Source organism: Oryzias latipes, chromosome 8 (genome assembly GCF_002234675.1).
Source record: "Oryzias latipes chromosome 8, ASM223467v1".
Classification (NCBI taxonomy): Eukaryota; Metazoa; Chordata; class Actinopteri; order Beloniformes; family Adrianichthyidae; genus Oryzias; species Oryzias latipes.
The window spans coordinates 19,173,801-19,191,235 of NC_019866.2; the positions used below are offsets into that span (position 1 = coordinate 19,173,801).

Below are 17,435 nucleotides of genomic sequence, written 5' to 3' on the forward strand. Positions count from 1 at the left end.
ACACACACACATATATATATATATATATATATATATATATATATATATATATATATATATATATATATATATATATATATATATATATATATATGTGTGTGTGTGTGTGTGTGTGTGTGTGTGTGTGTGTGTGTGTGTGTGTGTGTGTGAAAAGTGAACTTCAAGTATAAGTGCTTCACTTTTACACTAAGTATACTTGTGGTACTTAAAAATACTACTTTTTGATATGGATAATTATTTTAATTTTGGCTTTTGTTTACTCAAAACAAATGCTTTATTTATGTTTTGTCAAATGTTGGATGGGACAGAGTTAGTCATTCAGTCAGGAGAGCAGAGAAAAACTGGTCCTTAAATCAAGTGTACCCAGTCCTTCAGTTGAGAAACGTCAATCAAACCCCAGCAGATGAATTTGGCAGAATAACTGGTTAAAATGTCTTTAATCACCCACAAACACATAGTTTATGTTTAAAAATTTGTGTCAGTAATTTTTTTAACCATCTAAAAAAGAGGGTATTGCCCCAGCCACCACCAAAGTCCAAAAGTCCTTGCAAAATAAGGAAAAACAATGGGGTCCTAATTTAGGGGCATTGTCTGAGTTCCCAGTCGGAGCGATTTAAGTGAACAAAGGCCAGCCCGGTTCCCTCCGGACGGTCCGGGACATCTCTCTGATCTCCGCCTTATAGTTTCCTCCCCAACAGGCACCTCCACGGTCTGGTTTCGTCTCCGTTTGGTGGAAACCCAACATTTTATCCCGCGTTTGCTGCCAACATTCGTCCATTCCGACTTTTTTGTAACTTCCTGCCAGAACCGCTTTCTCTCCCTCTCGAGATTGTAGTCTCTTAAACAAGGGGCGCCTTGAAACCGGTATGACGATGGGCGGGAAGGGGGTAACTTGAAACGGCATCCGTGTTTTTTTTGTCCAATCCATTAACGTTTGTGCAGTAATGTCACGTGACACAGCTCACTTCAAAAGAAGAAAACTTTTTTCTTTTCACATTTTAAGAAAACGCCAATGCGGCTGCGCTGTAATGTCATGTGGGGGGCTTTGAGAGCCCCTCCTAGACAGCGAAACAACCCCCCACCACCACCACTCTTCTGAATTTGAACATTGGATGAATTAAAAGCTGTGGTGCTTTCTCTCCGATGCAAAGGCGCCTACTCAGGACATGGAGACCCCCACCGTTGCTCCACTCCCAGCCCGAGGCCCTCACACTTACATACCCCAAACCAGGCACCATTCCTCACCCAGAGATTGGATACATCAATCCAAATTTCCGCCAGCACAAGTCTCTTAGCGAACTGAATCAACCTGAATGTAAGGTGTGGCTTTATAATAAAGGATTTTAAAGAAGACAGCAGCTCATGAAGCTTATAAGAGCAAGCAAGGGGAAACTTTTATTTATTTAACAGATTTAATGCATAATTCATTTGACGCTTGTCCTACATTTTAGCAATACAGGACAACTAGTTTAAAGTCCCACTCCGATCATCTTTTGGGCTATTTTAAAAGCGTCCCCAGTAGTCTTTCAATTATGATAACGTCATTTTTTTTAGCCATAAAAATCAAAACCTGTGTCATGGCTATTATAGCAGCAGTAGTTCCTTAGAATTTCACCTCTGGGCTGTGAGCGGGACAGTTGGTGCAGTGCAACCCCACCTCCCTTACCATCACCTATTAGGCGAGAGTTCTCACTTTACACGCTCTCCTGCTAGCTTACAGCCCCTCACACCCCCTACCTTACACTAAAACGGAAAATTAGCAGACAAAAGACATATGGGTCCATTTGTCTGCAGGTGGATGAATCAGAATGGAGCAGAGCAGGGTGGTTATGGCCCTATTAAATAGCTTTTATTTCATCTGTTCCTGATTGACAACGATTGAATAAATGCAATTTTAAGCTTAATTTCCCTCTTATATGTCCCCCGTCATGAGAAAAATGCCACAAAAAACCTGTTATAAGCATCAAAAACTCGATTTTCATTGGAGTTGGTCTTTAAAAGTTCAATAGTTTGGAACACCGTTTGCTTCTCAGTGTGCATTCAGACCTGCAGGTTCTAAACAAGGACTCGAAATGCTGGTTTTTGAATAGTTTTGAAAGGTTTTGAATTTCCAACTAAAATAAGAAAGAAAAAATATCACAAAAAGCAAAATTGGCAGGTCTTTCTGGTCTTCCTGCTGTCACGTATTTATTCAAATATCACAAACTATTTTTCAAACATTTTTGTGATTAGAATTTGCTGTTCTGTGTTTTTTTTTTCTCTTTGATAGTGCTAATCCAAGATATGAAATCATTTATTCCTTTTGGGATTGTTTGTACTCTTGAGTGTCACTTACAGCATTTACACTGAAACAAACCATACCGGAGTGCACTTGTGAATTGGGACCTTCAAGTTTCCAAGTTTTGGTTGTTTGATTCTACAAAATTCTGGTATTTTAGTTTGTATACATCAAAGATCATGAAATTTGGTACAGATGACCCATCACTGTGTATCCTGAAATGTCCTTGTGAAACATTTGAAGTGAGTTTAAGGAGTGTAAGTCAGACTTGAAGACCAACTTTGAAATGTCTTGAAGGAAATCCAAGTCCAAGTTAGAATCTTGATTTAAACTTTAAAATGTTAGGACTTTACAAACAATAAAATAAAAACAAACTAGGAAAGATCACTATCTTGAATTGCATATGTGAAAAATTTGAAGTAAATTAGAAAATTGTATAATTGGAATTTTTAAAAATGTACTAAAACTTTTAGGACTAAAACTATGATCCTTATAAACTAAATGCAAAAACTTGTGTATGAGATTTAATTTGTGAGTGAAACACCAATAAACTGTATTAATATAAAGCTCTTTTCATGCAGGACTAATATAACAAATGAATGCTGTAATTTCTATGTTACCAACTAGGAGAAGCGACAGTTGTTCCACCCCTCTGTTTATAGTGTGGTATTTGAAGAGTGTAACCCTCCCTTTCCCTCATCCTTAACCAAATTAAGTCACCCTACCTCTTTATGTTGTTGTTTTTATAAAGTTTAACCACATCCCTTCCTCAGGGAGACCAACAAAGAATGTCATTTATTAGAACAAGTTAATAATTCACTGTTTCCTGGTGGAGTGGAGAACAGATCCACAATAAAGAATGGTGAAGTAAATTAAAGAGGTTTATGGTACATTTGAACTGAATTATAATGGGGGAAGTGCTGTGTTTAAATAGGTCTGATCCACCGATTCATCCACAAGCACACCCCTCCAAAACAAAATACCCCGCTCCGCACGTTTTTCATCAGTCTTGAAGCCTGAGGGGACCTTGAAACCGCCCTGCCTCCTTGCGCCATAATTGTTTTATGGTGCTGGCTGCTGGCCAGAGGCGCTTATTTATATACTGAGAATTTGATTGACAGTTAGAACAACCAATCACCTAGCGACTGCTTAGTGCTCGTTCAGGATTGGGTGGCTGTGTGGGACGTGGGCGGTGTTTGTACAACAATGCCGTGTTTCATTGCTGAGTGGGACGCGTCAGGGGCTTTCTCCCACCCCCCCTCTCATTTACCCCCCTCCTCCCCAGTTTACCTTCGAACTAGCCCGAAATGGACCATTCCAGTTTTCCCAGCAACCTGGACGCGTTTTGAGAAACATTGGCAGTTGTAAGTCGTCCCCCGACATTTCACCATGAAGAAGTAAGCGCCCAATCGCTGTTGTTTTTCCTCTTTCTCGTTTGCAGTTTGTTTACAAGCCAAAATAGTCAACATTATCGATGTTTAAAATCTTTTTAGGATGCTAAAAAGACGCTCAGGATATTTTGAGGATTTTTGGTCGACTTAGGGCAAAAATAATTTAAATTGATAGCTTTTCTAAGTGAAAGTTTGAAGCCTTTTGAGGAACCGTGAAAAGTTTGAAACGTGGCTGAAAAAAGCCGAGCTGCTTCGCCCGCTACCGCGGCGAGCAATCCCCTCTGTAGTCGCCTGTGATTTAACTTAGCCGTACTCACCGTACAGTTTTCGGTTAACTCTAAAACGCTCTTTAATGCACCTTTAAGAAAAGAACGAAGGGAAAAAAGTTACATTATGTTATCCGAGCGAGCTTTTCTCATATTCCCGCCCGCCTGGATATCACGAGTCGTCGGTGTAGAGTTTTCCTGTAGTCTTTGAAGGTTACAGTTGCTAGCTTGTTTTTTGTTTGTTTTGTTTTAATTAACGCTTGTCTTGTTTTTCTATTTAATTTTGACAGTTAAAATGTATACATTTATTATATATATATATATTAATCTTTTTTGGAGCGTGTGACGTCGCTTAAAGTAAGCTAACTTTTTAAAAACGTTTGTCGTCTTCGATACTGTAAATAAGTTGTTTTTTCGACTGTACTAGTAGACTTGTAGAAAAACGGCTTAAATTAAGAGTAAAGTTGCGTTAGCTAACATTGAATAAGTTTTCTGTTTTTGATGTGGCTTAGCTGAACATTTTGGTAATAAACGGGTGTTTATGTTTTTAAGTAAAACAGCTGGTCGTGTTTTACTTTATCCGGGCATAACCCACATCCAGCGGTGAAGTAACCCGCACTTGAAGGCAACAGAACACCGCCTGGTTAATGAAGCAGCCTTTTGAGACCTTATGTATTTTTAACCTGTTTGAAATTTATATTTGATGCGCCATTGGATTGTTTTACACTGGTGGAAACAGATGAGTAATGGTGAAGAGACGGATCCTCCTGTTAAAACAGTGGCCCTTCTTGCTTTTTTTTAATGGTCGTCCTTCTCCCGGCCGCGTCCCCCCGGGAAGCGGAGCTCCGCCGCGGCTTGCTTGCCCTGCTTGCCTCGCCTCGCCTTGCGGGTGGGGGTGGGAGAGCCCTGGATATCAGATCATAAAAATCTAAATACAAGTCAAAGCCGCATTAGGGTCAGTATTTAGAAAGCAACTTGCAGGGACTTGCTGCGCGCCAACTGATCCTCCGCGGAGAATTTTTTGAAGTGTTTTTTCCAAACTGCGTCATTGCGCGGACGAGCCGCATTTTTCGCTGAAAAGAGAGAGCATTTTACTAAAACTATCAGTTTGCAACTGTATGAAATCCACAGTGCAGCCTACTATTTATTCACCCCAGGTGTTTTTTCTTGCTTTTATAGGTCGGCAGAATGGCTGAAAAGGAGTCCGAATCCCCCGGGAAACTAAAGACATTATAGCCAGAATTGGCTTTTTTGGACATATCCGAACGGATTATTTCCTTTAACAACTTTCCCTGTAGTGGATAATGGATGGCAGAGATTTTGGTCCTCCCCGATCCGTCCATGTCCCCCCTCCGTTATTGGCAGGGCTCACCATGGAGCCTCACCGACTCGGAGCAGCAGCTGCAGCCGGGAGGGTCCCTCCCTCGCCCGGTCACTTGGGCGCGAACCATCCGCCGTCTCTCCACTCCGGAAAATTTTTACCAACGGCCATTAATATCCATCCACATCACAGTAAGTGCACGACGCTTCGACGAATAATGTTTGAGCAATGGCATAACTTGGAGAGTATGAAACCTTCATTTGCAGCAGCGCTGCGCAAAAAAAAGAAGGAAACGCGCAGGATTTTGAGGCTGTCCGTTTGCGGGCATTGCGCGGTTTTTATGTAGGATCACAACCTCGCATCAAATGCATGATAACAGGGCACTCCAGAGAGGGCTATTTCGGTGCAAATGTTGTGCTTCCAGAGCGCAGCTTTTGAGGTGTTGATGTTCGTGCTCGTTGCAGGTTGTGTTGCGCATGCATGGGTCTGTTATTTGGCAGAATGGGGAAACGGCGAAGCTGTGACCTTAAAGGGATGACTGTTTACACTGCAGGGAGAAATTGCTTGAGTGTTTGTGTTGAGGGAAGCAGGGTGGGGGAGCTCTGTATTTGGAGTAAAAGCCACTCTGCTGGAACATTTGTCAAATGGTTGACGCATTTGTACCCGTTCAGCTGGACACCCCTCATTGCTGCCTCTAACACATACAGGACTGTCTTTAAAAGGAGGGAGCGTAAAGTGCAAGCTGACATGATGTGTGGAGATAATCTGCGTGTTTTTTTCCCTGCTGAGCTGGGAATTTTCCTCCCACCTGGGTAGTATTTTTCTGCTGTTATCATTGAAAACATTGGAGGAGAAAAAAAAGTTGTTTGGAGAGCAAAAGGACACTGATACGTTTGCAAATCGTGCTTTCTGTCACAGAAGAATGTGGGGCATCTGGATGCACAAACCGTACAATCTAAAGCTGCATTCAAACACGTCAAATCTTTCCTGCAGATGGAAGTTGCATCACACTTTGCCTGATTTCCTTGGAGCTGCTTTCCTTTACCATGCAGATCCAGGGGCTCCAGCAAAATGAGGCAGGGCTCTGACGAAGCGCTAGTTTGACACGCTGACAAATCCCACACACTGAGGTTGCGCAGAAGCATCAAAAGGTGTCGGAGATGAAATCAAGTCACAGCAGGGAGCACTGGGATGATGGATGGGTGTATTATATAGCAGTCTATCTGGGAACAGTTAATTGCATCCAGTCCAACCGATTTTTTACCTTCCTCAAATGGAATGTAATCATGTGGTGCAGCTAAATGAGTGGATTTGGTGGGCTGCATTTGCTGCAGCAGCATGTTTCTGTTTGCATGACTTGATGGTTTGCTCTGTCTTCTGTGACACATTTGGTCAGAGTTCTGGGTTTAGTCCAAACTGTGATGGAGCTCAGTTTTGTGGTTTTTGTGGGGATACCTCTTTATTCTGCTCACACGCCGACCTCCTTTACTTTTGACTTTCATCCTCTGTCTTTCCCTCTACCTACACTGACAGCTCGTATTCACTGGCACACACTAGAGGAAGATTCAGGCCATTTAGCTTTATTGCTCTCCTCAACATCCAATCCCAGCACATTACATAAAACCAAACCAACTGAGATCCTAGTCCCAGGCTTGTAATGTGCGGTGCCAACTTATTACATAATAATTACTCAGTAATTGCTGCATTTTTGCCATGCTGGTTTAATTGCAATAAATAGGATGAAGCCAGTTTTCCTGACTGAGTTCACAGGAGCGGCTTCTGTTTCTGTTTGCTTTTAACAAATTCACAACGTAGTTATTTACAGCAGTTTGCTTCTTTTCTCACTTACTATTTCTCTTCACTTTAAATGAGATTTCCACTAAAAAAAAGCAGATGGTCTTGATTGTTTTTACAGCTCTGGGTTGGCAAACATGCGAGGTGGCTTTCACCATTTCCTTTTTTTTTTTTTTTTGGGGACCAAAAAAGGACATCAGTCAAAAGCATAGCTTTTTCTAATGTCCCTCCACTGGTTTTGCCCGGAGAAATTCAGGTGAATCCTTTTTTGTGACTGCTGGAAATAGTTGTCTGTCCACTGGAGGTCTGCGTCAACAGATTGAGGCCATCTGTCCTCCTCTTCACTCCCTCCTGCAGCAGAGAGCAAGCTCTGAAATGAAAATGCAATGAGGAGACGAGGCCAGGGGTGGCTTTTATTGCCCCAAACTGTGAACGGCTGTACTCATAGCACAACATCTCTGGCTTAACACTATGTTTCAAAAAATCAAAATCATGCTCATGGGTGCTAAATTAAATATTAAAGTGTTCCCTCTGTAATGATTGCTCCTTTTTCCTCTTTTGGTTTTTTTTTAAATTCTAGAAGTAATACTACATCTTTTAGTGTGGATTTTGATAACTTTGATATTTATGTTTTTCTGTATTTTCCTCGTCTGAGCTGGCATTTGGCTTAAAACTGGACGACTGGATACGTTCAATATTGTTCACCATCTTGTTGCACTGATAATGTTAGCTTGGGGGTGTGAGGGGCTGAAAGCTAGTGGGAGAGGGTCTAAACAGATGGATGATGGGAAATTTGGATGGACTCACGCCGCCAACACCTTCTCCCACAACTCAGAGGTGAATTTCTAAAGAAATCCTGTCGCTCTGCAGAAACTATGTCTTAGACAATGACAGTTTGTTTTTGTTTTTTCCAATTTTGGCTTCAAATAGCAAGCCCCATTCTTAAAAGACCACTGGAACGCTTTGAAAATAGTTCAAAAGATGATCAGAGTGGGTCTTTAATTTATTAAATGTTGTAACTAAAACCGTCAGAAATTAGGAGGAAGGTGTGACTGTTGTGGTGTGTGTGGAAAAGGAAGGTCACAGCTATGCAGGTAAACTCTTCCTGTTCAAAGTCGCTGCAGTTAGTGTGTCGGTGCAGATGAGAGGTTTGTGATCTTGTGCTCGTAAGCCATGTGAGGGTGCAGTTGGGGCTGGGGCTTCCCCCCCCTCCCCACCAGGGACTCTGCAGAGAGAAAGGAAAAGATTTGTTCTGACCGCAACACTTTCAAGCGCAGTTAAACAAACGCGGTCAGCCCTTTAGATGTGCTCTCCTTCCACGTTTGCATGTGCACGCTCATGTCTTAACTTTTGCTGTTTGCAGGATATCTGTTGCACTTTATCTTCCGCAGTGCAGCATCTGTGTGTTTTTTGTTTAAATGAATGTGACAAGTGTGCATTCTCATGCATCCTTCACCTGGGCGAAAGTGTGTGCAAGAGTGGAGCTCGGACACGTCCTCGCTCACAATAATTGAATCCTTCAGCAGAGAAAACACCCCCCTTAGAAGAATGCGAGGAGCGCTGCCACCCTCCACAATAAACCTGTCAGGCGCAGACAAATGACACACGCACAGATGTACGCAGCACTCACATACAGCTGTCAAACACCAACATGTGTGTGTGTGTGTGTGAGAACAGGCATGCCATGGCACGCTGAAAATACCCAAAGCATTAGCTAAGCCATTCACTTGGCCAGAACCCTCCCTTGAACACAAACGGCCTCCAACACACAAAGGTCACACACTCTGCTGTCTGTCTGTCCGCCTCTTTGGCCCGTCCCGCCCCTCTTTTCCATTACATAAGCCGAATAAAATTGGTCCTGACGCCTTCAGGTGAAGTTCTGAATGTGTAGCCTTTGTGTTTCTGTCAGATAAATGCATCTAGACATTAAAGAAAAACACAATTATAAACAACAAACCACAACAAGAATCAAGTTTCTCATGCACGAGGGAGAGGAGCAAGAGTGACAGAAAACGTCTACCACGCTTCTCTTCTCAAAGGTCTGCCTCTCCTCGTGCTGCTTTTATTAAGAACACAAGTGGGAGGTAACAATTCAAGACAAAGACAAAAAGTTCATTAGGGGGTGTCGTCAAATGACCCTTTTGGTTGGATTCTAAGTTCAAACAGTATCCCTTATCAGCTCAGGACAGTGTGTCGTAAACCCCTCATCCTGGGTGGGGGATGAGAAGCAGATGAACAAACACACAACTGTTTTTAGAAGAGGTAAAAAGGTCAATCTGAGTTAACATTTAAACATACATTTAACCAAATACATTTAAGCAATGATAATAATAAAACAAATTCCTTCACAGTTTCACACAGCTTGATCTTTTGAGCGTCAACTCAATGAATTAATGCTGGAGAGTTTGTGCGCATCCTGATAAGGTGCTGATAACATTCATGGCATTCCTCTTCTTGTTGCTGCAGGTGTTTCTGATGAGTCAGTTTCCTCCTGCAGGTTTTGTTTACCTTAATTTTAACCTTTCAATGAAAGCATGATCTGTGTCCTCACATTTGTTTTTCTGCTTGGTGTCACTGCTTGACTCATAAAGTGGAATCTATTGTTGTAGAAGATGTTTCACCTCTTCTCAAAGGGCATACCTCAGTTTTGAAGGTTATAGTCTATTCTTGTCCTCTGACACTTTGATATTTTGTTGGCACAAACCTGACTGCTCCTACTTTTTGGTAACAAGTGTGTTGAAATACCAGCTGCAGCACTGGAGGCGAAGGTGTGTTTCACTGGCAAAGCAACGTTTTGCAAAAGGCCTCAGAGAGCAGGTTGTAATGAAGCGGCTTTTTTTAGTGGCAGATTGTTTGGCCTTTGTGTTGCAGATTTAAAGTGACTCGGCTCCATTTAGCTGTAACTTAGCTGCTTCAACCGAAGTGTGTGTGGGGTGGGAGGGGTGCCACCGCCCATGTTATTAGTAACACCCATGTCTTTAGTCACCTCTACTGTTGAAAGATGGGCTGTACCACATAATAAAACAAGTTTTATATTGTATTTATTGAGGAAAATATGCATTTATTTATGGGATGATTGACTTTAATACATTTATTTCATGTTTAAATTTGCTAGCGTTTCATGACCATTTTTCTTGGACAGTGAGTTGCTCTGAAGTATAAATTGCAGTAGCCAAAAAATACTTAATAAAGAAGAAGAAAATCATATAAAAGTAGCACTTTTAAGAGAAATGTATTTAACAAAATACAAGAACAATAAAATACATTTTATCTTGAAAAGCAAATCATAATAATGAAATAAATGAGAATATGGACTGAGTATATGCAAGCTTCACTACTGTTACATATTGAGCTTCATCCAACACAAGAGGAATCTATTAGCAAAATGTATAAACAGATAAAGAACATACTAACAAGTCAACTAAACTCTTTGTATCACTTCAAATCACTAAATCGATTGAATTCTTCATCCCTAAGTCGCTTTGGAATTACTCAGCCAAGCATGATGTAAGATTGAGCGGCGCTTTTTCTCATGCTTTGAAGGAAAAAAAAAAGGTTTATTTGGGTTTTCTATCTGATTTTAAGAGCAACTTCTCCAGATTCCCACAGCTAAATGTCAAAGCTACACTCAGTTTAATCTGCTTTTGCACTTCCACACTTTGTTTCCTCAAATACTAAATTCTGTTTGGTAGGTATGAAAGCTCATCTAAACTGTTGATGCATGCTGGTTCTCAGAATGAGTGTCTTGGGTCTTTTAGGAGGAGAGGGTCCAGAATAATAATAAAAAAAAAAAAAACAATAATAAAAAAAAGCAAACGTAAACCAAGGACACTAAATTGTAAAAACATGCATCTTAAGTGAAATAAAACTGCAGTTATGAAAAAGACACAAGTCACAAAAACGACTGGCAGTTGTATCTTTCCAAGTTTAAGCAGAAGGCTCATTTGAAGCTTTAAAAAGTTCCATCAGTTTGAGTTTTTTCCCCTAATTAATTAATTAATTAATTATCAACCAGAGTTTCACAGAAGCTGATCAAGCTGCCAAAGTGTTGGAGATGCTTCAGTGCTGGGGTGTATGCACAGGCTTTGCTAAATGTACTGATGAAACTGTTTTCACCTTTCTACCTGCTGCAGTCACATGACACTGTCAGTCCTTTCAAAGACTTGCAAGTTTTTAGTATAATTTACTGCTGCAGACCATCACAATGCTGAAAATTCTCCTTAGAGATGAATAAACAACAAGAGTTAATGATCTATAGAGTCTTTGTGGAATCAACTTGCAAATAAAAAATGCAAACAGGATGTGTAAAGATCCTTAATGTGCCGTTAAACCAAACCGTTGTGAACTTTTTAAGTCGCTTCATTTTTGAAAAATGTTTTTTTTTCAAGTTTTTCACACATTTGTCCCTAAAATAAAAATAAGTCCACTCACACATTGCAGGGTTGTTTGTGCTGTTACTCACACCCACAATCTGTGAATGGTTTTTTCTTTATATATATAAACTGCTTTTAAACAGTTACCAAAAAAACAACAACACATTATTGAAACTGTTCTGTGACATAGCTAAAATAAATACTCTTACTTTTATTTATTAAAACTGCAAACAACAAGGCTCTAAAAGTGACTTTGTTTCAATTAAATCCAATTTATTCCAATTTAATGAACAACATTTGGTAACAATAAGTGCCTTGTGCTTGCAGCTTATCTTTACAGCCATAAATATGTATGCAAACATGCACCCCCATGTCAAGCTTCATAGCCAGGATTAATGGTTTCCAGTTTCAGTCTCTGGTTAGCTGTGGCAGCCATGGATCTCATGGCCCACTTTTACTGTTAGACCTTTTTTTTTAAAACAGGGTAAAGAAACCAGAGATCAATAGTTTCTTCTCCCTCCAGCTAAACCTGGTCTGAACATCACTGATGGATAACAGATGGGTTCACAGACTGTGTGTAGGTCTTTGTGGTGTATGTGGCAGACTTTTGTACCAGAGAATCTTCTCTGCATTTTTTTTTTTAATGTTGATTTTGGATTTCGTTGTTTCGATGCATCTTGTATTGATTTTCCATCAAAGCTGTTCTTCCTGCACATTTTTTCACTCTTTCTCACTGTGTGGGTGGTACTTGTGTGTCAAAGATGTCGTGTGGCATCGAGATCTGAATTGATCTCCTGCGGGAGATCTTTTCTCGAGGATTCAGATATGCTTCCATGGGCTGTGTCAAAGAGCAGCTTTCTTGGCAGCTATTTTTAAAAAAAAATTTATTCAAATATGGCACACTAACTGTGAACCGGGAGGCAAATGAATTTTGTGTTTATGTGTGTTAGGTTGTAGTGTGAAAAAAGAGAAAGACAGGGGAAGGTAATGAAAGAGCAACTCCAAAACATTTAAAGGACCATTTCCCCCTCTGCAAACATTTTGGATATTGTTTCTAGAACACGGAGGGCAAATGTTTTGCCTCAATTTTTTCCACTTTTCAGAAAGGGAACATGTTAAAAAAAACAACTTGGTTTTGCCCAGTTACTGAAACATAGACACTGTAAACAACTCAAAGGTAGCTGCATGTTTGTACTCCTTGTGAGGAAATGATGCATGTGGGCAGCTGCAGGGCCTGGATTGATCCAAACCCTGTTGACACATCTATGGCTTTCATTGTGTGTTTGGTTCCAAAGTACTAAAAACTGCTGATATCCTGACAATGACTGTAAATGAGTGGAGGACTGATGATACATGAGCCCAGCGTTTGGTTTGCATGGTGTTTTTCTTCCTTTTTTCCATGGTAAAAATGGAAAAACGAGCAAGACAAACAAGCCTGACTAGTGTTGGATCACACTCATCAAAGCTGTTGTACAGCCGAAGTTCTGAAAGTGGCCTGTCAATCAAAAGGCCACACCCCCGTTTTATTATAAAGGTTCGTCAGCATCCCACTAGTACTGCTGTCATGAGTGCTTGTTGTGTTTGGTGCAGAATGTGGCTCTTGAAAGAGTCTTTAGTTTAGACTAAACAAGCTAGAGAGCATGTAAATACAAACAACTAAAGCCTTAGTCCCAACTGCCATAACATAGACTGTGGCGTAAGGGCACCGTATGACAGCATCACCTGTACGTCATAAGCGCGTGGAATTAGCATTATTCTTATGAGTACTTCACAATACACACGACAATGGTACGTTTATTTTTTTATCGAATGACCTTTGAGGTAGCTATACATGTCTCATGTCATGTCATTTTATTTATTTGTCTTTTTTTTTAAATTCATTGTCTTTTGCTTATTATACGGGTGGTCTCAACATAAGCCTTTATGCCATCCTCTTCCTCCCTGCAGGCTTTACTGTTCTATTTAGAGGAAATGAACTAGTTTATCTTCTGTTTTATTATCTTATTTTATGTGATGATGCTAATCCTGTGCTAAATAAAACAATAAAAATAATAAAATTGAAACTACAAGACACGCCTGCACTCCTATTAAGATGCAGCTGCCCTCTACTGGCCTGAACGACCCAAAAACCGGCAGCACTTGTTCAGCTCAACCCCACTATGGGTGCAAGTGACCAAGGCTTAAAGAGTGGAAATAAAACAAAGAAAGCAAGTGGAAGTAAAAACATCCCCACAAAATGTAACTTTTCATCATGTTTGTCACGTTTGTCAATTTGACGCTACAGCAACTTGTTAATAATGTGGCTGTTCTAGTTACTTTTAAACCGGCTTCAATGCGGAAGTCATTGTTTCTAGAACTGCGTCAGCCTTGAGAATTGTTGGTAAAGTCTGTGTTTATTGAAGGCGTTTGCTTACTTTTGTTTCCTAAAAATCTAGTTTAGACTCTAGCATCGGTGCAGCATGTACTAAACGGACTCAGAGTGGAGGGAAGCGTTGAAAGGTCAAACCAAAGCTATATTTGTAAGCTGCCTCAGGGATATTTTTCAGGTTAACTTATCACGCCAGGTTCCCAAAATAAGAGTCGAAGACTTTCTGCAAAGTTAAAGCTTCAAACGTGTGAAAGAATTGTTGCAGCATGCAGGATCTGTTGTTAACATCTCGCGTGAAACTTCCCCCCATTTATCTTTAAATGTAATACAAAATTATTTATGACGGCATTAAAACTATTTACAGCCCACACAGAGCTGTTATCATGTCTATGCTGGTAGTGTGCAGCCACAAACACATGTGCACGATCAAACAGAAACTTTGATGGATTCCTGCGTGACGGGGCTCGGTGTGGAAGTTCCTCCTACCGTGTTTTCAGAGGCATGTATGCGAGTGTTCTCACCTCAGTGATTAATTGGAAAGCTGCATTTGGTATTGATTTAAAGTGTGCAGGCTCTGACGGACTGCGGTTTTAATGTACTGATTTAGATGCAAAGGAAACTCGCCATGCACAGCACGTCTCTTGGAGTCCCATAGGACTAATACACAATCTTCTCTCTCACACACACACTAATATATCTGCACATCCATTCACTTCCTTAGCCTTTTCTTTCCTGTATACTGACAGCAGCCTTTCCCCTATACACATGGTTGGTTTTATCAGAGTAATGGCCGTGCAGTAATGAGCCTGGAGGTTAGAGAAAGGTGGTGGGGCCTGGGCACAAAAGCATGAAGACTTTTGCAGCCATGGGGGTTATGATTAGAAGAGGCAACTGTGGTTCAAAGGTAGAACGTTTGCTGGTGATTAGATTGCAAACATGAAGAAGGTGGAGTTTTACACATGATCTAATGTAAAGGTATGGAAGCTGTTTATGAGCCTTCATTGATGCAGCAGTTTGGAATTTTATATTTGCATACACATGATTTAAAGTCTGTTTTACAAGTCAGGTCAGTGTATCTGTCAAAGAATATCCATTTTATGTGAGTGAATGATTTGGTAGAAAAATATTTTTTCTGTTGCTACCACTTAAAAAGTGCTTAAATTAAGTGAAATGTGTTTGTTTTTTTGTTCTCAGATTTGAGGTTTTTCCTTTTTTTATTTTTTGGAGGGGGAAAAAAAACTTTTAATTGTGTCCTGCAGGGATAATGGATGCCAGAGAGATCCAGCTCCTCCAAACTCGTTAAACTGCTCACTCTCTGGATAAAAAGTCCGCTCCGCATTTCCCAACATTCTCCACGTTTCTCAACGCTGTGGTTTTCCTCCAGAGCTGCATTAACTGTTCTCCTCTGAGCACAGTCTGTCTGTGGTCTGGTTTGTTGAAATAGAGTGGATGGCCGGTCATTGATAATGTGATTACAACAGGCTGCTTCAGCATACAAAAAAATCAGCACTTATTGATTGCCCACACTCAGACTCGAAAAGCATGGTCTCGCACAGTAAGGAAATTGATGTTTGCTGTTGTCTGGTTCTGGTGGTTTTTGAGGGTGATTTGAGATCTTTTCTCTTTCCTAGGCGATGCCTTCCCAGCAGGCTCTACTCCCTTCCTGTCAGGTTATCCAGGCCCCTCCTCCTTGACACCTGACCCTGCATACAGATCATCCAATCCCAGCGGCCTGCAGATGGCTCAACTCTGGGCTTCACATGCTCACGAAGGTAAACGCCTTCCAGAAATATTTATGTAATTGTCTGTCTTCATTTTGGATAACAAAATAAAGGCACAAGTGACTTTAGAATTTTTTGAGAATATTTCTCTAAGTCTGCTACTGTTTCATACCCAGAAGACCTGCCCCGGTTCCGTTTCTCTGTGGGATCTCGTTCCATTTTTAGGTCCCGCTTGGTTCCCTTTTCTTTCTTGTTTCCTCTGTTAGTGTAATCTATCTTTTTCTGCCTTTTTCTTTTCTAATCTGCCTCTCTCCAGTGTTCTTTCCTGCCCCACTTTTTCCCTCAGCATCTTCCTTTTCACTAAACGCATGGACCCCGTTCAGGGAATGATGGAATCTTCTTCCTTGTTCCTTTGAGTCCTTTGACTCTATCAAATCTCAACTGAGTAGAAGGTCAGACAGGAGAGAAGTCCTGCAGCATCCTACTCTGGCGAGGAAAATGGAGAAGGACAAATGGATTTCATTTAGGGCACAAATCTTTCTCACAAGTTTCTAGTCTGATTTCATCTAATTACTTTCTTCTTTTTGTTATGATATTGTGATTACTTTCCATAATTCAAGAACTTTCAAGGGGTCTCGCCTGGCTACTGTTGAGTTTCCCTCTCCTTTTGTCAACCTGCTTTGCTTTGTTTCTTTAACTTTAGATTCTCTCAAACTGGACAAACAGATTTTGATGCTCCTGGTTTAGATGTGCGGATTGATTGTTGTTGAAGCCATGCAATACGCCAAATCTGGTCACACACTTGATCTCTCACAATGAACACTTGTGTGTAAGGCTGCCCGTTGGAGCATTGTGACTATAATGGGAAAGAGTGACCAGGTTTCCAAAGCTCTGCCTCACAGAGACACCATCACATCCTTAAGATGGTCTACCTTAGCTCCACTCAGAAAGTTTCTTTACCATTGTGCCAGGGTGTAGTTTCTGTTTACGCCGGTATGCTGGCTGTTTGTTTACTCCGCCACTCAGCTGTGAGACACATCAGTACGCATCACTAACGTGTACCTATTTATGTAGGCGGGCTATTTCTGTCAAGTCTAGGAGATGCTTAGCTTCTGCCCCAGATCAGACACACCACTTTATCTTTGTTTGTTTTTGTTTCTGTTTCTCCCACAATTCCAAGGAACCCATAGCCTATACGTTATCTATATATAGTACCCAAAATATATATATTATATATATGTATGAAGCTTAACTTTAACACGCAAGAATCAATGAGTTAAACCTCAAACAATACTCTAGTCTTCTTGATCTAAATCTTATTAATCATCTTTAGAAGAAGCTGAAACAAATTGACTGGAGAAGAAACTTAAAAGCTGAGACAAAGATCCCCAGTTTGCTCTCCTGAAGTGGTAGTACCTGCCGACAGTCACGAAAATCATTTTGTTGTAATGGGTCTCCCAAAAGGCTGTGCAGAAAAAAATCAAGTCAATGGTAATGTTGGGCCTCTATTAAGACTAACTGTCCTAAAATGAATCTTTTACACAGAAATTCAAAAGCAACGTCCTATGACCAACTGAATTTTTGTAATTGTAAATTTTATTTCTACTTTTTGTGGTTTAGTTATTTCTGTGGGTTTTCTTTCATTACTTATACCTTTATTTACATGTACAGAAACAGGAATTGTGGGATAAACAACGCACCCCAAACATGCTATGGAAGATCTGTTGCAAGACTTTTTGTTCAGATCATTTTCATTTTATCTGATGGATCTTTTTGCGTTGCAGAATGATGCAATGATGAGAAACACATTTTTTTTTCGTGCCATGAGGTTAAATGGAAGCAGGGCAGCAACTATTTTGTATGCATTTGATCCACAAAAATATTAAGGATATTTGGAAAAGTACTAGTTCTTCCTCTCAAACA

At 40.6% G+C, this 17,435-nt stretch overlaps 1 protein-coding gene across 3 annotated transcripts in view; it reads left to right on the forward strand.

The window, feature by feature from the left end:
• The first annotated feature begins 3,547 nt into the window (after window positions 1-3,547).
• Window positions 3,548-17,435, forward strand: part of tnrc18 (trinucleotide repeat containing 18) — a 36,225-nt gene continuing 22,337 nt past the window's right edge. Inside the window, exons 1-3 of one of the 3 annotated variants that reach the window (XM_011478476.3) lie at window positions 3,548-3,675; window positions 5,115-5,447; window positions 15,423-15,563. In XM_011478476.3, the coding sequence (XP_011476778.1) occupies window positions 5,240-5,447; window positions 15,423-15,563 (349 nt within the window). In that variant the 5' untranslated portion in view covers window positions 3,548-3,675; window positions 5,115-5,239. The remainder of the gene's footprint in view (window positions 3,676-5,114; window positions 5,448-15,422; window positions 15,564-17,435) is intronic. The other 2 variants (XM_011478473.3, XM_011478475.3) reach the window with 2 other exon arrangements.